This window comes from Papilio machaon, chromosome 13 (assembly GCF_912999745.1).
Source record: "Papilio machaon chromosome 13, ilPapMach1.1, whole genome shotgun sequence".
NCBI classification, from domain to species: domain Eukaryota; kingdom Metazoa; phylum Arthropoda; class Insecta; order Lepidoptera; family Papilionidae; genus Papilio; species Papilio machaon.
Genome location: NC_059998.1, coordinates 1330832 through 1352644, shown reverse-complemented (window position 1 = coordinate 1352644; position 21813 = coordinate 1330832). Strand labels below are relative to the sequence as shown.

The window sequence follows — 21813 nt, the reverse complement described above, 5'->3', positions numbered from 1 at the left end:
ATTTTTTTTTCTACGATTGATATCACATCTCGTAAATTTTCGTCTCACAAGTATAAAAATCCAATTTTTACATTGGAAAGGCCTATTACGAATTGAGAATGAGATATTACGCGCTGTTACCTGAGGATTAAGACAAATCGGCTCCATTTTTCGTCAGTAATTGGGTCAGGAGTGTCAGTGACAAACCTGTGCAGAATTCTAATGTACCATATCCATCAACTGTTATCACTTGAAATTGGTGTTTTGTTTTTTATAGTTGAATTAATTAAAGAACATTTGTTATGCCGGTTTTAAAATTATGCCGACAGTTTAAGTTGCAAAAAACGGCGTGTGGTTTTGTTTCAAACATATTGGGCTTTATAGTAAAAACATAGACATTGTTTCAAATACATTTTAGCTTAAATACGGCTCGGATTTTTGACGAATCATGGTTATTGAAACATTATGCGTAGGCTTGCGAAATGCGATCTTTACCAATATATTACGAATAACTTATACCGAAAGCATTGTGGTAATACATATTTATGGTGAAACATATAACCACGTTGACGTCAATAATATCAATTAACAGCAGTCAAAAGTTTTTTGGTATTACAGTATTTTTGGAGTAATACAGAATATTTTGATACTTTCGCTTTCGTCAATAATCACTTATTTCTGTTATGCCTTAATTATGACACACGATAGCAAATTAAGTTTACAAATGGATAAGGTAAAGAAAAGGGAACGAAATAGTTAAAAATATAAGTGTAGACTGTAGTAGTGTATTTAAAAAAAATACATTTCATTTGGAATAACATAAGAAAAATAATGGTTTTTAAATGTTGTTTACAAAATGACACCAATGTTGATTTAACTTTCAACATTGATAGAGTAGAATTTTATCGATTTTGGTCGTATGTTCGATTATTTTTATAAGTCAATGCTATATGAATTTTCTACTTACATTTTTAAAATCTGATGGAGTTCTTTTTTATTGTGACAAAGCTAATTTCCGGAGGTCTTTTAGTCCACGTTTCTTTCCCAGCCCTTTCTCAAAAAGAAATGATGGGAAGTGAAAAGAAAGGAGTGGAAAAGGCACGCATAGGTAGGGGAAATATCCTCTCTTTGTGTGCGTCCCCTCCTCCTTTGATTCAAGTTAGGTAACGCATCTGCAATTGCAAATGTTCATGGGTAGCAGTCGCTTCCCTATTTCGGTGAATTCAAATGGCCACTTGTTTCTTTGCCACTTTAGTTATAAACAAAGCGTCTTAAATTTCTCTGTTAACGTTACTACAAATCAAACTTTGTTTAAATAAATTATCATAATTGTTAACTGGATACCTTCTAAAAATTTGTCTTAACAATTTGTTGTTCCGTTCTTCCAGAAACCAAGGATTTCTTAAATAAACTTAGAACCTTTATTGAACGTAAGCCAAGTCCACAATTCAACTTTAGAATGCCCAAGGCGATGTTTAAAAGGATTAGTTTTCACAATTCCATTTACACGGACTGCCTCAGGCAGGCGGGAATTCGTAAACCGATATCTAAAAATAGAATGCATTTTGCGTGCTTCGCGCTACGTGTCAAATGCTTAAATTGGATTAGTCGCTGCTCCCACGGTTATTCTGAATCACTTATTGGAAATTTATTATAACCTTACGATTGTTGGACCTCATGCAATTAAAGATTTGGAAAATGTATCTTATATTATTTACTAAATTATTTTAAAATATAGGAAATAGGACGACTGCTATTTAATTTCACATTGAAAACAGGTTGCCATGTAAGAAAGGATTTCATCTGGAAATTTTAATTTCACGGAACGTCAGAACTTAAAGTGTCATTTTGATGATACTCTTTTATTTAATGCGATATAGTTATCTTGCAAATATTAGGTTCAAGAAATTATTTAAAAATGAATTTATTATAATGTTATATTATAAGTAGTTATTCATGCATTTGTCACAATTATAAATGTAACACGCAGTCAATAGCAACGGACACAAAAACGTTTTCCATTTATCAACACAGTGTGAAATTTGTTACTTGTCAATTTGGGTACATTTTGTAACATGTTTTTTTTAAGTTTGTTTTATTGTGAATAGATTTATGGTTAACTTTTTTGTTAAGTTATATAAACGTTGGTCTTTTATGAAGACACAAAAAGTAAAACGTCAGCTTATAAACGATACAAATCACATTGCTCCATTAATTTATTTTAGTTAAAGTACCCTTTGATAGTTCGTGACTTTGTTAACGCTGTTTGTACTGTTCATTGTGTTGAGAGATTGAATTGCTTCTGAAATAGATACAATGATTTTCAAAAAGCCTTTCTTAAGAGTGAATTCAAACAGCAAAATGCTTAATCTGATTTTTTAAAGTTGGAATTTGTGAAAAAAGTTAGTTCAGTGAGAATTCTACGTTACATTTAAGAAGCTTTGAATTTTAATATTCTGAATTCTAATTGACTTAATACTGATGAGAATATTTTCCATCTCATTCCAATAGTAAGCTTCTTATAACTTGCGCATTTCTAGTTATGTCACTATTGCAATATGCTCGTGTAATCTTTGTAATGTCGAAAAGAGGTTATATTGTTTGAGAAAATCCTTTTTGCTGAATCAATTAAATTTTAAGAGCAATTTCCTTAAGAAGTAAACAGTTTAAAAGTCTAGATTGAAGATAATGTGACTTGGGTTCTTTATTGCGTTAAGTTTACGCGGTTATTTATTATACGGAACATTAAATGTAATTTTTATTTGAAAAGTTGTTTTTCTTACTATTGTGGATTAAGTAGTATACAATCGGCATATAACTATAGATGGAATTATTATAATTTTCAACTTAATTTATATCATTTAGTGGACAGCGTTAGTAAGAGCTTCTACATGTGATTTTTTTAGGATGAATAAAACAGCACTTGATCAAAGAAAACCTATACTAAAGAATGAATGCCTGTTTTACTTATTGAGTTTTTAGTTTTCAATTCACCTTAACAATTTTATAACGTCCATAATTTCTGTTTATTTTGCAGATTTAAATTATATCAGTAAAGTTATATTTTTTAAAATTGTTTTAAATAAAAATAACAACGAAGAAGGCAATAAGTCGTACTAAGTATTGTTAGTTAGTGATATTTCAATTAAATTAAAAACGAAAAGCAATTAAAATTGTCAATTTGATTGGAAAAAAAAATCTGTGATCGAGCCTAAAGTGATTGCGGTTAATAATAAGCGTTAAAGTTGTGGAGTTGCGAAGTGTTAGGGTAAAAGTGTTTATAAAAGTGTTCAAAGTAAGATTAAATTAAAGTGTTAGGAACTTTATCGTAATAAGTGTGGCATTGAATAGAACTTTACAACAAATCAAGATGGCGTTCGCTGCGGCTCGTATGATATTGAAGGATAAGCGACGAAAGGCTTCCAAGGAGGACTTCAGGGATCCCAGGAATAGAAGCAAGGTATACAGTTACTCATTTTAAACTTTATAACTACTAGCATAAGCGTGTATTTCATTCGTGACAAAAATTAGAAAATCAGAAACACTGCCATGTTTCGATTCGTCTAATGAACAGACATCTCCATAGTGAAGATACACAAAATCTACAACTAGAAGCTTTATATTTAAAAGTATTATTATTTAAATGTATTAAGGTTTATTTTTGTATCATGATGGTGTAATGTACCCGCTTCGTGCCGATTGTCGCTCGGAAATTGCTCATTAAATGGCGCTGAGCCACGTTCAGGCCGCGTATTACACCGTAATATAAATTAGTGTTTTCGTAATAAATCTTATTTGTTTTTTATTAAAGTGCTATCGTGATTTTGACTGACCCCTGTTACTACTTATTAATTAAGTCAAAATTAGAAGGGTTACTAAAATGTCATTAAATAAGTGGATCATTATAACTCACAATCATAAATACAATACTGCTTATTGTTGATTTAAATAAATTCTTCATAGCCTTAGGTTTGTAGATTTGTATTTATCATCAAGTCGTTTTATTTCCTACTAGCTTTTACCCGCGACTCTGTCCGCGCGGAATAAAAAAAATGCACACAAAATAAAAAAGTTCCTATGTCCGTCTCCTAGTTCTAAGCTACCTCCCCATCAATTTTCAGCTAAATCGATCGATTTTGAGTTATAAATAGTGTAACTAACACGACTTTCTTTTATGACACTTGGTACGCTTCGGTATGATTTGCGTCCATCAAAAGTTGACTTACTAAGAATTCTTTATCACGAGATAATTGCGCACGTTAACGCATTTAACTTTTAATGAGTTTTCGTTGTTTCTGTGGCTTTTATCCTTAAGAATGTTGATTTTTTTTCTGGTAGAAAAAAATGTTGTCCAGAATTTCCAATACGGTTACTTGATTTATAACTATAACTTATTTGTCGTTAACTATGACATGAATATAGTGTTCACTTGGTGTTAATTGATCAACCAATATATAAACCTGCAAATTTCATACCAAAATAGCATAAGTATCGTTAGCATGTCGACGCGGTAGTCCAATTTCCGTCAGTTAAATCCGCACTTCCGTAGCTAGTAGCAACGCAAGCGGTGGGATATTAACTAAAGTTTTACGCAAATCTTACTTATCTATCACAGAAACTATTTTCTAACTTAAAAGATTTTCTAGCATAGACTGTCTTTTGTTTGAAATTGAAAGCTTCCAAAGTGAAAATATCTGTACAAAATTATATAGTCCAACCGCAAATTCTCTCTGAAAATAAAACAAATATTTTCTTATTCACGAGTATTGAAGTCAAGATATGTTCATATATTTAGGTAAAGCTTTTATACACTTAGATTCTTAGACTGAAATAAAAAAAACAATAACGTAAAATATTGATATAGACACTATCGCAATTTTCACACCCTCGCTTGTACCGCACACTCCAATAGTTCTGGTTTCGGACAACGCCCAGTGCATTCAATGACAGTCCGCATTGTTTGCAACGGAACGGCAGTCATATAAAACTTAATTCCTTCTCTACAATTCCTCGAATATAGAACAAATCATAACTTTGTCGATCGATACTTTTCGGTATATAACAAATTAATTACATTAATCGTAATAAATAAAGACGTTAGTTTTTATGTGTGATATGTTTTCACTTTGAAACCTATTACCTCTACGTAACGTTTAACTTTCAAATTAAAATTATCTTTGTCAAATCACGGTAGCACTATAAAAAGTAAATTTTAAAATTCCTAAATTAATATTAATTTTGTTATTGTCAAAATTTTAACAATGAATAAATAAACATTAACGTATCACGTATTTTATTATAACACCCAATATATTTTCATGAAATATCTTTCACAGGTTGCATCGTCGACAAACTATAAATAAAAAAGTCGTGCAATGACATTCGTATGGTATTTGCAAGAAAATGTGTAGCAACTGATCAATGTCGCTGATTGTGTTGGAATATGCTTTATATGTTGAACCTGATTGCTTTCAGTTAAGTTTGTTAACATAACACGTCGCCAAAATAGCTTTATCATAACATCAACATAATAGCTCAGATTATGCTCTTTTAATTTTATCATTAACACGTATAATTATGTGGATAATAATGAAACAAGCTGTGTTGGCTAGTGTACTCAAATTACTTCAACCACACTTATTTGAAAGCAATCCAAGTGCTCTTAATGTTTATAACAGAAAGAATTACTTTTAAAACTCGAACCAATTTTAACGTAGAGTTTGAAAGTAATTTCAGATATAAATGTTTTCAGATATCTTAGCGGCTATTAACTTCGCCCGTGTTTTTACGCAAAACACGATTTTAGGTGTTGCGGGGCGTAACGGGATGCGTACGCAGCGCGCCAGTGTCCTTGAGCCGCCAAAATATTTGAAAAGAGTTGTACAAGAATCGAGCCACCCGATGAAAATAGTTACATATCTTATGATATTTTTAAAGAGTTGTTACTTTTTTCATAGTGTGAGTCGAAAGATTTACTTCCAACGTTGCAGACTTCTATCTAGCTTTTCTATGGCTAAGTAAATTACTCACTGTTTTCAAATCTCTTTGTTTCTCTCGTATTAATAACACTTGATATAAATGCTTGCCTATTTGATTTTGTTACGTTGTGTTTTGGAGCTAGATTTGTTGATCAGAACATTTCCTTCTTACATAAGCTGTTGATTTAACATCCACACAACACATCTTGCTCCAAATATATGTGCATATTTCATGTGACTAACTATACTATGTATACCAGACCAATAAGGTAGATATGCTCTACGTACTATCTCTCTTCCTGTTTTTATCAGCACCTTGTATTTATTTATTACAATATTGTTGTATAGTTGTACACTAATTTCACACTTTAAATAACATTCAGAAACTAAATCAATTCTTGACACATTTTTTAAAACTTCAGTTCATTTTAATTAACAATTCACAATCAAGTCTGTCTGTCTATCTTCATTATATGTTGAAACATTAACTTCATTATAAGTCAAAATAATCACAGTGAAGTCTAACTCAAATGCTAAGCAGCATACTAATATTGCCCGAGACAATTATTTATATTTCGTAGTATGAATTTGAGGTTGACAGTCGGTTTAATATCGAACTAACTTACATTGTTATTAAACAGTTTCGAGATGAGAGATCACATGACAATATTCTAGAATATAATTAAGACATTTATTAAATACTTAATTTTCATTAATACTGGCAATAAATGATAAAGATAAATTATAAGTAGATAAATTTTATACAACCCACTAATAAAAAGCAAATCTGTTTTTTAATAAAATAATTAAAAATTTCATTTTCATTTAAATGACGTCATAATTTTAGTATAAATTTGTACATTTGAAATCAAAATAATCACGAATTAACTTTATCGTGCAATACTTGATTACGGACAGATATTCTGCTTAGTTAGCACACGAATATATTCTTTTATAGTGTCTGTATTTTTATCGTTTTTATTGAAGAGTTTTTGCCTATTCAGACGGTATTAGAGGTAATACTACAGTACAATAATCCCACTTGTTCTATATTAATATTACAATGATGAGCAAAATTTCAATTCAATATCCTTTAACGATCTTTAACTAAACTATATTGACATCAATACAGAATATCTAAAATGTACAAAAATGACTCTTTTATTAATTTGCAATAACTCTTTTTACTACAACGAGGACAGGCACTTTTCATAAATTGCAAACTGTCGGATCCCTACTCTATATTTCATAGTTCCGTTAAATCCTTAAAAATAAAATTCAGCGAGTTCACTTCGGACATTCAAATATCATAGAGCTATTAAAAGTTCCTTATAGATGATGAACTCGAAAATTTTGCATAATTATTAATGACTTATAAAACGTATAACACAAATGAAGCTAGCGGGAGACACAATTAAAGAATCAACAAAACATAATATAGGCATACTCTCACAAAATTAATCGTTGGTATGACACTAAAATCCCTGTATAAAAATATCGTCATTCCTCTCATTATCTTAGACAAAACAGAGATAATGTTTTAACTATGTGAAGAAAATAAGTAGGAAACACAAACAGCTAAGCATAATGTTTTTAGGTAATTCAGCATGTCAATCTTCTTGGTCGCTACTTGAGCTATGTGTGCTTAGTGTATAGGAACAAATGTTTCTTCTTGCAGGCCCGGAGCGCTAGCACCAGTAGCTTTAGGAGTGTTAGTCAGGTAATGACAGTACGTAAAGACGCTTCTTCACTCCTGATCATTACCATCGTCTCTTTGATTTCGTTGGTTGTTTTGTCGGCAATGATTTTTGTATGCTGATTCAACAAAAACTTCAAGATTAAGCCTAAGTTATTGGAAATCTAGAAAATCGTGTCTTTAAATTTACAAATTTTTGATAAAAATTTCAAAGCACACAAATCATTGCCAAGGGTTATGTCATAAATCATGCGCGGTTTTTAAATTGTAGTTTGTTTTAGATGTAGACGCACCATCATCAGCCGTAGAATATCCAACAAGGTGGAGGTAAGAAACACCACGAGATATCTCATGTTAAATTTCAAATGACATGGGAAGTTTTTCCAAAATGTAAATAAAATAAACATCGATGAATCACTTTCTTTTTGAGTATCTTTTACAACTAACTAATTTATTAAAGATGACGAATAAAAGTGAATTTCATAATTGATTTTAATTTCCGCGTCTTTAACTAAGGTTTAGTACATTTTTTAAATGCTGTGAAGAAATTCAATATTCGCCCAAACTATTATCATGTTTATCTACTCTGTTTATCTGTTTTATTTTAGGGGTCGTGAAGCTTACTTTTAATCACTTTTATACATATACATTTAGATGCTGCATGAGATTTATTGATTCAATTAAAAATAGTTACATTTTTAATCAAATTATTTTCTACGTTTTAAGATTAAATAAATATTATAATATTTATATGAATAAATCTACTGATGTGCATGTTTATATTATTTATCCTAAAACATCAAGGTTATGCGTTTCCCGTTGGGCCGGTCGGCCTACCGATCAAGTAGCCCGATGGATTTTTTCCCATTGAGCCAATTGGTCGGTAACTGCCCAATGGGACACACTCTCGAGGTTTGGCAACGGTACATTATATTGGATTAATAGCAATTTTACCTTTAGAGTTTTATAACACATTGGAGTATCTATTATGGTAGTTAATCGATACTTAGAAAGTTGCACGTTAAATAAAGATTGTCTTGTTCTTTTCGCATATGTTCGATATATCTTATATAAAAAGGTAGCAATGGAAATCTAGACTAGACAGGTATATTAATATTTGCACGAAAGAAGCTACCAGTAATATTACATTGAATAGAAATTACATTTTCTAAAACATCGAAATAATTAAAGAATACTTTAAAGAAAAAAAAAAGAAAAATGTAAGGTAATATAAAAATCAAGACAGTAATCCCGTCAGTAGTCTTACAAACATAAGACGAGTCGAAATTTAGTCAAACATCGTCCTGTGACCTACAAACCTAGTTTCGTATTTGAGGTAAGAAACGAAACTTCCCCACTGCAGTGGACTTTACAAATGATTTCAATTTATCTTCACTTTTGAAGTATATGAAATATTATATTTTAAAAGTCCTTTTTATTTTAATAATAAGGATGAAATAAACATTTTTTATAAACTTGTAAATAGAACAAACCATAAAATAAACCTTTTCTGGGAGCATAACTTCAAAACTCTTTAACTATTCACTTTGCTCGCGCAGCCCTTTTCTTATCTCCATCGTAAGAACCTACCTTTGAGTTTGTATGGCATTTGAAAATTCGATGTCCTTTTATATTTGTCCAATTTCCATTCGTTTTAACTTCAATTGCTTTATCTCGACCTTTTTGGGAAACGCTTAACGAACTCTCTTTTTACTTTAAATCTGTTACTTTTATATAACACTTCTAAAAGCTCTTTAACATTTAGTTTGATTTAAGAACTCGGTTTTCATTTGTTTATCTTTATATTCTAATTCCTTACCGTTTCGAGTCTTAAGCGATTCTATTTCACACAATTTCTTACAATTTATATTATAAACAAGAAAAGTAGACACGTATTTCAAACCGTAACTTTTTAAGAAGCCTTATTTTAAAATCTAACGCGGAATACAAATACGGCAACGTAATCTTGCAATATATTAAACAAAAGCGACCTCATAACCCCAAGGAACGTTCCCACCTAAATATTTTCCTATAATCCTCGGCCCCGTAAATTTCCGTTGCGCCAGTTTCATAGTAAACACCTACGTTAAGGATAGTGTGAAGGAATATACGACGCTACGTAATAATATCATAGGAAAGGAGCTGAAATGTTTAACTTCGCGGTAATGTATAGGTATAAATAAGACGGAAGGTTTGGTGTTAAAATAATAACAGCTTATGAGTTTAGGTGAGGAAAGAATTGAAATGTAGTTATTAGAAATATAACAAAGAATAAAGAATAATAAGTCGTATAAAATAGAGATGTTTAGTGCATGACTAGATACTTTTTATTAATCTTTTTCTTATATTTCTCCGTAATAAATTGTTTCTTAATCGCCAGTCATCATTTCCATGAACTCTGAAATAAAAGTTCTTATATAAATATAAACAAAGAAGTACTGGTAAAATTCTATATTCCTTATTTAAGTTTGGAACATTTTTATTCCAAGTTTAAAAATGAAATCGTTTTGGAATATACCGTCAAAGTCAACAGTCCCAGAAGCGTCGGTGTCAATTTCTGCGATCATTTCATTGAGCTGGTCCGGGGTGAGCTGGTCATCCAGTGCGGCCAGGATCTCGCGCAAGCTTGATGTCGGAATATACCCGTTACCTAGAAAAAAATAGGAAGTATTTATGCGCCAAGTTTGTCGATTTTTTATAAATTGTAAAGGCATATAAAAATAATAGAAGTCAGTGTGGAATAATGAAAATAAGCAGCCTAAAACATACAAGCTTTAATATTGTTTATTAAATTTAAATTCGATATCATATTTCAACCAATATGCATATGAATGGCAATCACTGAAGTGTATTTATCGATAGTGACACAACACTACTCTCAAACAGAGAGTGCACTGCGAGTTTAATTGTTTGTAGTGACGCCCCGTGACGGACAGCTTCTCGTTAATTCTGCCAACAAACGTGAAGGAATCGGTTCTACTGAACGTCCACCGTGTATGTTTAATTTACCCCTACCATTTGCTTCTCGATGCTGAACTAAAGAAAACATTTTATAACTGAAATACCTTATTATGTATCTCTATTTTTAAAATTTGAAGTTGAACACGTAATTTTTTTTAGATAAAAGCCGAATTTTGCTTTAGTGTTATCGTCTACACAACAATGGAATTGAAAGAAGATTTTTTTTAAGAAAAAATAACTCATCTTGATAAGAAATGTTATTTAAAGTAAAGCAATTAAGTACAGATATAAAAAATATTATAGAATTTTATTCTGCTGAATCACTATCATTAAATTTTCAAAAGATTTATCTCTTTTATTGTTTATATTCGTGAACAATTTATTGTTCGAACGTAACAAATGGTAGGGGATTGTTGGCGTGCGTCCAACGAATCGATCGTTCGCATTCGTTGCAAACAATTAATGTCGAAAATCCATTGTTTTCTACACTCGTAAAATTGGAAACTGTGTTGTTATATTGGTTTTAGCGAAAACAATGGAAAATGCAATAAAGTTGATTCTATTGAGCTCAGAGAACCATTCAATATATATTTAATGATGCAAGCTATCTTATATACTTAAAATATATTAAATTCTTTTAATGTAAAAGCTACTGCTTTTATATATTTTTTTTATTAGTATTAAATCTGATTCATTAAAGTTATTGTGTATTTAACTACTCTATAACAAAAATTTATATTGCCTTAAGTTAACAAGGTATAAAATGTAAGTATCAATAATATAAAATAGCTTTTACCCACGACTGCGTCCGCGCGGAATAAAAGATAGAAAACGGGGTAAAAATTATCCTATGTCCGTTTCCTGGTTCTAAGCTACCTGCCCACCAATTTTCAGTCAAATCGATTCAGCCGTTCTTGAGTTATAAATAGTGTAACTAACACGACTTTCTTTTATATATATAGATGTCAATCTCAGCAACTAGTCAATTGAACTTCAGGACAAACATTGAATACAAAACACGTCGCTTCTAATCTTCTAGTCAACACGAACATTTTACAGTACGTTTTGTAATGTATTGTTGTCAACAGAGCTGAAGCAAGTTACGTCTTATCTAAATGGAACATAAAATATACCTCTCTGGGGAGGAATCTGCGAAATCATCTGTTAAGGTACGTTTTCATAAAAAGAAAATGTGCGATTACTTAAAATACTGAGAAAAAGATTTTAATACTAGAATTGAATTCAGAATTTAAGCTTTTTGTATTTTAAATAACAAGTAGCAAAGTTAACTAATAAATAGTTATTGTTACCTTCTTTGTCGTACAGTCTGAAAGCTTCTTTTAGTTCTTTCTGTAGGGCTTCATCGTCCTCGTCCAAGAAGTGGGTCGCAACACGCACAAAAGAATCGAAGTTGAGCTTCCCTGAACCTGAAAAATATTATCGTTAGTTCTAATAAAATAACCAAAGCCCCCGTGTCTCTATATCTACAAATTTAGTAATATTTTGTAGAAATAGTTGAAAATTATTATAGTAGCCTATGCGTTCTTACAGACTACGTTCTATAATCGTGTCAAATTTCATCAAGATCCGCTGAGCCGTTTTGGATATACCTTCAAACAAACATACATCCATCCATCTAAACATTCGCATTTATAATATTAGTAAGATTAGGATGGTTGGAAGATAGTAAATCTAAATATTAAAAAAAAACTTTTAATCCAGAAAATGTGTAAATTCATTGCATGTTTTCTAAGACTACTCTCTACGTTCGCAGTTCTCAAAACTGCTTTGTATCTTGGCACCGTGTTACTTTCACCAATGAAATGATCGCTTAATGCATGTCCTACTTCCTTGGACTTATCGTAAAAATGTATACTGGGCTGGCTTCCAAGAATTTTTCGTGTTAGAAATACAAATCAAATACGTTCATATGTGAAGGAAATATGGGTCAATATTCTTTGAATCTGTAACCAATAAGTAGTCGCAAAAACATACGACAAATTGTTTTATTTAGCCAATTTCTTAAGGCACCTTGTTAATAAACATTTTTATGAGAAAGTAGTAGTCAGGCGATGTTTTACTTTATTAAATTATGTTACCGTACTTATATCCATATTTATTGTTTGTTTTTTTTTATTATTTATGAACTGTTGCTAGCTACTTATTGCCTTAAGTCATTTCATTTATATCTAGCAATATATTGTAGCAATATATATACGAGTAATTGGAGTGTCTCTATGTTATATCGAAAACTAAAAAACATTTTGTACACATTGTATTTTTAATGTGTTTGTAATTTCAATAGCAACTTGCTATAAAAATTTTGAGCTTTTTATTTATTTCCCTTGATTGTGTTTTACCTAAACGTAATATTATTTGAAGCCCCAACCTTCATTAATAACATAAATAAATGTCAGTCAAATAAACATTTTTTTTATTATTATTTTTCATAATATGTTAAATTTTATCCATAATTACTCTTTCCTATATTAAAATTCTTTCATTTAATAAAGACAGAATAAAGATCATATTCATGGATGAGCTACCATCCCCTCTGAATTCCCCCACTAATTTAATACAAAGTAATTTATGTCTAATGTATACGAAATTACTCTCCCAATGACTCGACGGAGACAATCCCAGTGACCTCAAGGTCATTTGAATCTAAGTCGCTTCAGGAATCCTCTTCTTAAGCAAGAATCCAAGTCATTACATACATTACTTAAAGGATTTAGACAGATTGTAAGCTTTTTTGTCCAATCCTAAGGTTGCCCTTTAATTTCGTCCATCAATCTATGTTTAGTAAAAAGTAGCAGAAATTTAACGGAAAAAAATATAATTTTGGGATTAATCTTTAAGAAATCGCAGTCACAAAATCAGCTATATAAATGCGCAAAAATTTGTTTGCTGATCTTACATATGAGACACTAAGAAGAAAAATGACACGTGTCATTTTCTTTCAAATAAAAAAAGACGAAAGATTGAATATCAAAACTTCTGCTTACACATAACGTATTCTGTAATTACTTATTATGTTTTTGGAGCTAATCTGACACCCATTGAAACTGCTCCTTCATTCTCTTGAACTAAATTACTCTTACAAATGTTAAGTTAATTAAGAGAAAACTCATTTGAAGCGACGTCAGTATTTCTCATTCGTGATAGGAATTCGTAGTCACTAAGAGATACAATAGCTTGTTAATATTACTGTACTGATGAGATTTTAAGTGCTTCTTGATGAACGATCTTAATAAAGTTAGTTTAAATGATAGAATAAACAAGTAAAGTGTTGATTAGTTTTAATAATCTTGATGCCACTCAGGATTGAGAAGTATGAAAAATTATATTTCACTTAGTTGAGGTTTAATTTGATACATATTAAATTAAAAAAATATCAGATATAGACCCGAATTTAATAATATGTTCTATTATCACTATGAAAATTCCTTAAGATTATTTTTATTTTCTCAATTATCTTAGAATTTAAAAGCAGATAATGATATTAATTAAGTAAATAATTTTCATTCTCTCGAAGTAAAATGAATTAGAAACCAACATTATCCGAACTTCAGCAAAGTTGGTGATGCGCTGAAGGCTTCCAACACAAGCTCGATTAGTTTGTCTGTTCATGAGAAATTATTATAGACGGGGAATATTCTGTAACTATTGTTTACTTTAAAATTCGTACCGGTAACTAAGTTAAAGAGAGATAACATACTTCGATGATACAGTTATCTCGTAAGATTCTTATAACTATTAATTAGTCCAATCAATAAAAATATCTAACCTTTTTTACTAACGAAAGGATGGGTAAAAGTACATATGTTATTAACTTGCTAATAGCAGTAGTTACTAACGCAGTTGAATTATTTGTTGGTTCACCACCTTCATCGAAAGTTCAACAAAAAAAGTGGATAATTATGTTTTTAAATCAGTGAATATGGAATACAAATTTTGCAAATTTTATAAATGCGAATATTTGGATGTAGAACATAGTTTGAACACGTAGGAAACATCACATCATCACACCATCCCCACCATCTTGATGGCTGGCAATCCACGACCGTGCGGTTTTCGCGTAGCTTTCTACCGCGTACTGCCGCGTTGTGGAATGGTCTGTCCTCGGCGGTATTTCCAAACCGCTACGACCTAGGGTCCTTCAAGAAGCGAGCGTATCACCATCTCAAAGGCCGGCAACGCATCTGCGATTCCTCTGGTATTGCAGATGTCCATGGGCGTCGATGAACACCTTGGTGTTTCCGCTGCTCGTTTGCCCCCTTTTCTTATAAAAAAAACTTAGTTGTTTTTTATTTCTGCGCACGGAGTCGTGGGCATAAGCTATATATATAGATATATAAACTCTAAATAAGTTTCACCATTAACTCATTACCAAGGAATATTAGTTTATTAGCAGTTGAGAAGTTGAAAATCTAAAATGTATACGAAGCAAAGTAATTAAACTTCCAAACATTTAACGTTTATCTTACGACGCAGCGAATTTCACTTATAAAGTTTATGACACAATTTGTCATTAATTTAAGAGGCACAATCAATTTTATGATGTCATATCTTAGTAGTTTTTATAACAAGGTATTAATTCGGTCATTCAAAATTCAATTTCGAAGGCAAAAAATTGTGTAGGATAATGTTTCTGTTTGTGTAGAAAGAAGTTATCATTTATCAGATTTTATTTTGTTTGTACCATTTACATGACATAGTTAGACTACTGTACTCAGAGTTATGTAAATTGACAGTAGTAGATGACAGAAAAACAACATCTGTTGCACAAATTGGTCGACTCGTTTGGTGATACCACGACCACAAAGAAGACAGGCGTGAAATGGAATTTATTCCGTGTTTCGTCTGATAAGAGTGCGTGCTAGAGACCTAGTTTTACTCCTCTTACCGTTGCCACCCTTTTCTTATAAAGAAAGGATGAGAATGATGATGATGAGATGGAGGAGAGGACGTGTAGGAAGGGGAAATATTCTCGATTCGTCGATCAAAGGTAGGCAACGCATTTGCACTTGCGGATGTCTATGGACAGCGGTCGCTTCGCCATTTCGGGGAATTCAGGTGGCCGTTTGCTCGTTTGCCACCTTATAATATAAAGAAATGTTACTTAAACACTTGATTTGTTTTTTTCATGCTAAAACTACACTTAGGGACTCAGTTAGTGTCCTCTTAACAACTCTGAATGCCTCAATTATTATCATAAAACCAATAAAGTATCAAAATTGAGAACCCGACCGATAAAAGTTATGGTACATAATTTTTGGCTTAATATAATTCATTAAAAAACGACATATCAAAATGATAAAGTTTGAGTCGTTGAAAATTAATGACTTCAAGTTAATTGGCTACAGTTTATTTGAACGACGTATTTAAATGGATGATGGAGTAAGTTCTCGTTAAGTTATCATTTCTGAAAGCCGAAGTCTTTGTAACTCATTACGGGAAAATGAATACTACATTTTCATTGTTATTAATTAGACTATTAAATAAGAGAATTTGGAAGAATACAATAGAATAAGCATATGTGTTCTTTTATACTATGTTCTACATCTACATCTCGTATGCCTAATTTTATCGAGGTCCGTTGCGCCGTTCTAGAAACACAAAAATATAACACACATTCATCCATCCTTCCATCCATAGATCTAACATTCGCATTTATAATATTAGTAAGGATTGTGATAGAAATTTTACATCACATACTTATTACTATTTTTAAAAGACACAAAATATGTCATTAAAAAGTCGCTAAAAAAAACAAATTGTTCATTTCCATAGCATTAATGAGATTTAGAAAGCGCTACGCAACGTATTTGACGGAGTGAATTATAAGGTTACGTTAATTTGAACAGTGACGTCTATCAATTAGTAGGCGTGAAGCGTGCCCGAGTGACAGGCAGACGTTAAAGCTTGTCGCTAATATTTACTGGACCGAGACGTGTCTAAGAAATATATGACATAAACCATCAGGATCATTGAGGAATAATCAACTATCAACTCGCCCTGACTTCACATTGTTTTCTGGAAGTTTTTTATTTTTATTTAACACAACTTTTACAGTAAATCTTGAAGTATATACATACTTTGTTTATAAAAAGTATGAGCTTTCTTTTATTAGAAAGAATATGTATGTTGTTGATAGAAAAGGTTTCTGTTGAAATTGCTTTGGCAGTTTATAGATTTAGCCAGATGAAACAAAAAATAATGAGGACAACAACAAGAAAATCAACACCTTATTTATTACTAAAAAGAATTAAGTACTCGTATTTTATTTTATCTGTCACCTAAGATTATATAATTTCTTTATTTATTTTGTTTACTGAAGATTCTAAGTATGTACTTATAAAAAAGTATTTAAACACACTTTTTGTGTAATAAAACTTCAAAGAGCGTGTGTTCTTTGAGTCAGCAATCATCAACTCGTAAAGTCAGTAACTGTTAGCAATGTGCTTTGCAGGCAGATTTAAAGACGCTATATTCGTCACCGGCCGGCCTGTATGTTTTAACATTTTAATGGTCCGCTAGTGACACGATGACACAATCGATGGATAAGTAAAATAAATTGAAAACGGAAGTATATATCATCGTTTTAAAACTTTGTTTAATTTTTACAAGGCATATTTTTATGCTAGGTGGAAAAAGAGCTTGCGGATACTTAATATGGTTAAAATAACAAAGTGATCGTTGGCCATATATCTTTTGTATTTTTAAATCGACTGGGGAGGGAATGTAAAGAAAAATAATGTTTCCCTTTCTTGTACATTCTCTCCCCCGTCAAATCCACCTACCCTTTCCATTCAAGTCTTATTAGGAAGAGGTGGGCAAGGAAAGATGTCTAGTGAAAGGCTGTTATTTACCTGTGGTGAGGTTTCACAACTGGTCTGTTATTAGCTTACGTGAATAATAGCTTCGTTTTAATTAAGCGATAGATGTCCAGGCCTTCGTTATGAAGATGCTTACCATCAATATCCTCGTTGTCGAGTATCTGGTCGAGCTCGTTGTCGTCGTAGCTGTGCACCATTGTGTTGAGAATGGTGCGTACCTTCTCCTTTTCTATGCGACCTTGCTTGCTCGAGTCGAACATGCTGAACGCCCGCCGTAACACTGCAGAAGAGAATGACTTTTTTATATGTGCTAGTATATTTAACTATAGTGTCCCCTTTCCCCCTTCATACAAAAAGCAACGTAAATCTTCGAAACACGGTGATTTCAGTCGCGAAATTTTATTCTTTTGTCGCCATCACCAGTTGATCGCAACATGTTTTTGAAGATCGTCGTGAGAAAAGTCACTGCGACTTTTAAAATGGCGGAACAAATGCATATAATGGACATATAGTCTCTTTGCCTGTATTGTACGAATAGACGTGGCGACGATTTAACATTGTATGTATGGAGCGCGCAAAACGCAATTTTTGCGACGCTACTATACAATATTAGTATCAACGATTTACTTTTTTATGTTCCAAGGGCCTAAGAATGTGATTATAACAAATCTGCAACCGGATAGTAAGGAATACATGTGCTTGGATTTTATTCAATAAACTTTGAATAACTATAGGGTGAAGCCTGATACCAAAATTAAGCCTCCGATCTTTCAACAACGCAAGTTTTTATAACATTATTTTTAATGATAAAAAATAAATGGTCTAAAAATCCTTCCTATTGTACAGTTTTCATTTAAGCCGGGGTGTTAATGTATCTGCAATGTTTGCCAATCGATAGCCGAACCTTTTGAACTCCTTGATCCTCTAAAAGCTTATTTAGTTTACAACAGCGTATTGTTTGAAAGCTTTTTGTTAGTTTTTACTTTGATTTCTTTTTCAATGGTGTAGTTCAAGTTTTCAAAAGCATGACTTAATTTAACTGACTTTAGGTTGATCAGCAGCAGCTGTCGTAGTTTAAAAATATCACATTATTGAGGTATTATCAGTGACAGGAAATTTAAAAAAAATGCGACGATTGCATTATTTACTGAAATCCAAAACTTAATCTAAAAGAATTTAGTTTATCACTTTTCAAAATATATTCAAATTTTTGCATAGTAAGTAAGATAGAATTTCTTCGACGCCCTATCATTAGTCTGACAAACAAAATGAATATTATTTATTAAGCATACATTTACGTTTTTTTACCTCCATAAAACGTAACTTATTAAACATGAAACATGTTAGGCAGTAAAAGATTATTAAAAAGGCCCTCGCACAAGTTTATATTTCCCTCGTAAAATTTATCGCGTATACATGACGGCTGCCACAGATAAATAAAATTAGTGGCTTTGTTTCTTTTTTTGTATGTGGACCAAATTGTACATTAGACCGGCCGATAAAAATGATAAAAAAGTAAATTAGTCACGTATGTAGCATAAAAAAATAATATACAAAGACGGTTATTTCATTAATTTTTTTGTCTATCTGACAAGAGGATGTTTATGGCAACATTTAAATATCCGATTAATGACGACCTCCTGTAACACTGATCTCTAAAAATGGATAGGCCATTTAACCTGCCTGTTGATATTACGTGACAGTTAATTCTATCTATATTATTAGTTCGAATCTACACCACCGCTACAAATCACTACCATCAGCGAGAAAATGTCATAAATCAAATAGGCACAAAATACTACGTCGTATAGCCAGTCCATTTATCGATCGATTTTGAATAGTTAGTTGTCATTTGTTTTGTATTTTTCGCCGCGATGTTGATTATATAGGCTTAATTTTTTATATCATTAGCCAGTGATATAAGGAACTATAAGATCAGGTTAATTTGCAAGAGTAAATGTAAAATTCCGAATCGTATGAATCTTATTGGATTTTAATCCAATCCAATTTGTTAACGTGTTTTATATGTTTACACTGACTTAATACCATGTCGGGTGACGCATTACGTTAATGTAATTAAACTGTGGATGTAACCAACCGTTCACACGTTCGCTGAGACAAAGGATTATTTCAAGTAAGTACTCCCAAGCTCTACATTTCAAAGTTTGGGAAGGTCTAATATATCATTAAATAGGTATATATAATTTTAACAACGATGGTATCTCTTGGTTTAATGAGATGAAAAATTATCTATATGTTCATCATTAATGTAAGAAGGCTTGGTTGTTTTACTAATCTTTTACTAATAATAGATGTCTTGATTTAGTGTCATAATTTATTCCGATTTGGATATCAGCAGATGAATGTTTTATTTTTTTTATTTAAATTAAAAATATGTTGGGTATGTGGCTCAAATTCTTGTTTTTTGATTTAAAGATGTTTTATAATTAAAGACATCATACATTTAAAAAGTTTCTCACTGGCATTGTTTTGGATATTTGGCACAAAATTTAAAAGACGCTAAAAAGTCTGTCTGTCTGTTTAATTCTTGCTGACAGGTAACAAAAAAAAATCTTTTACACTCATAAAAATTCTTTATTAGAATTATGTCTTAAAAACTTACTTGTAATCTGCTCATCGTCGATTTGAGTAGTCTGTAAACAAGTAAAATCACATTATTATTTTATTAAATTCGACAAAACAAAAGAAAAGAATAATTATAAAATCAAACGCACCATTTTTTTGACTAAAACGCAACGATTTTGAGACAAAAAGCGCGCGCTTGTCGATGTTAGCACGGGTCGAGCTCGTGTAGCAACTGGCGATTTTGAATCATGTTCGAAATTCAAACCGAGTCCGGAATGTTTAGGCTATGTTTATACGGACTCAATAAAAACCTATACTGCATTTGTTTACTGAGAGTTTCCACTGCGGAAAAACCTGTACAAAAACATGTCGTTGTCGCAGTTTTTTAAAAGGGATGACATTACGCCTTTGTACAATTGCTTTGGCTCAGAATATTACAGAAAGCCTTATATAATATCTTGTAGTTGAATTATAAGAAAAGATATCGCCTCAGCAAAAGCATTCATACGTGTATTTTCCCATACGTATTACGTATGTACAATTTTTTACATAGTTTTGTCTAGTTGATAAAAATTACAAATAAAAAACACAGCAGTCATCTTAAAATATTTTCTTATGATAAAATTATTACTCTTATCATTATGACAGGAAGCCTTTAATATTGTGGAGATTCAGCAAATTAAAAAAAAATATTGGGACATAACTACGTCGGCTTTATTTTCCAAGTTTCTCTTGCTCGTAGTTTCCAAGTCATTATAGTGGGTTACCATCAGATGCGCTGCGCTGTTGTTCTTTCATTGGACTATTTGTAATATTCCTGATAATAAACAAGTAATCAGCTACAGCTGTTGTTATAGACTTTGCTCTGTTTTTTTCCTTTAAATTAAAAAAAACCTCGCAGTGCCAGAAAAAATGTACCTTAGTTAAAGAGAAATTTAAAAAGTTACCAAAAATTCAGTTTTTGTTTGCGCTTTATATTCGAAAATTACAAGTTAAAAAGCTCCTAAAATTAGCGCCTATTTAGAGGTATTACGTAATAACTTAAGTACCGGAAGAATGATCTCTTTGACAATCCTTAATTCTCTCTGACCTACGAAATATACGACAATGCCTTCTTAAGTCTTTATGGGAGATGGTAAATAATAAAAAATGTGATAACATCGTATCTATGGCGTTTAACTTCAGACTATGTAACTGTGGAATACGTATAGTTGTCTCTGTTTTGTTATAAATAATGAAAGCTATGACAATATGTAACAAAACAAGTGTCACATCAGTGGCGTTCTACTGCAACACAAACCGCTTCCTCGTCCGCTTCTTTCTATCATAAAAAATTCAATGCCATAACTAAAAATTCTACAGCAGCAATTATGTTCGTAGCAAAGGCGTGTGTACATAATAAATAATTTAAAGATTTTTTTCATAGAAACACTGTCTTTTGTTTTACAGCCAAGAAGAGTACGCTAGTCGTCGAGAGAAGAAAACTTATCTTGTTGATTTTGAACGATTTAGCTTCTGGCAGTATTCCAAATACATAAGTATTCTTAAAAGTACAAAGCAATTTTAAAAAATTACCGGCTGTTTTAATTTTTACAAAGGGCCATTTAAAACTACTCTATACTCGTAGAATACTGTTTATGTTAGCACTTTTAAAATAAGAACACCAGAACAATGAAAGATCAAGTCATCAATTTGTATTACGTTACTATTTTAACTTAAGTTGCATGCCTCCTAAAGTCGTAGTGAACTATTGGAGGACAATAATGATAGGTCA

At 31.6% G+C, this 21813-nt stretch overlaps 2 protein-coding genes across 3 annotated transcripts in view; one reads left to right on the top strand and one right to left on the bottom strand.

The window, feature by feature from the left end:
* LOC106712178 (calmodulin-A) overlaps nucleotides 1–21813 on the top strand; it is a 98192-nt gene that overhangs the window by 56522 nt on the left and 19857 nt on the right. The window contains exons 1-2 of one of the 2 annotated variants that reach the window (XM_014504659.2): nucleotides 3250–3439; nucleotides 7636–7677. The exons of the other annotated variant lie outside the window; for it this stretch is intronic. Coding sequence (XP_014360145.1) covers nucleotides 3350–3439; nucleotides 7636–7677 — 132 coding nt within the window. The 5' untranslated portion in view covers nucleotides 3250–3349. Of the gene's footprint in view, nucleotides 1–3249; nucleotides 3440–7635; nucleotides 7678–21813 lie in introns of those variants that run through there. 2 annotated transcript variants of the gene reach the window in all.
* LOC106712199 (troponin C) lies at nucleotides 9964–20679 on the bottom strand. The gene is made up of 6 exons (XM_045680529.1): nucleotides 20671–20679; nucleotides 20077–20107; nucleotides 17590–17733; nucleotides 11925–12041; nucleotides 10172–10303; nucleotides 9964–10051 (listed from the first exon to the last, which is right to left on the bottom strand). Exons 1-6 carry the CDS (start codon nucleotides 20677–20679, stop codon nucleotides 10023–10025), a joined length of 462 nt encoding a protein of 153 aa, XP_045536485.1. The 3' UTR covers nucleotides 9964–10022.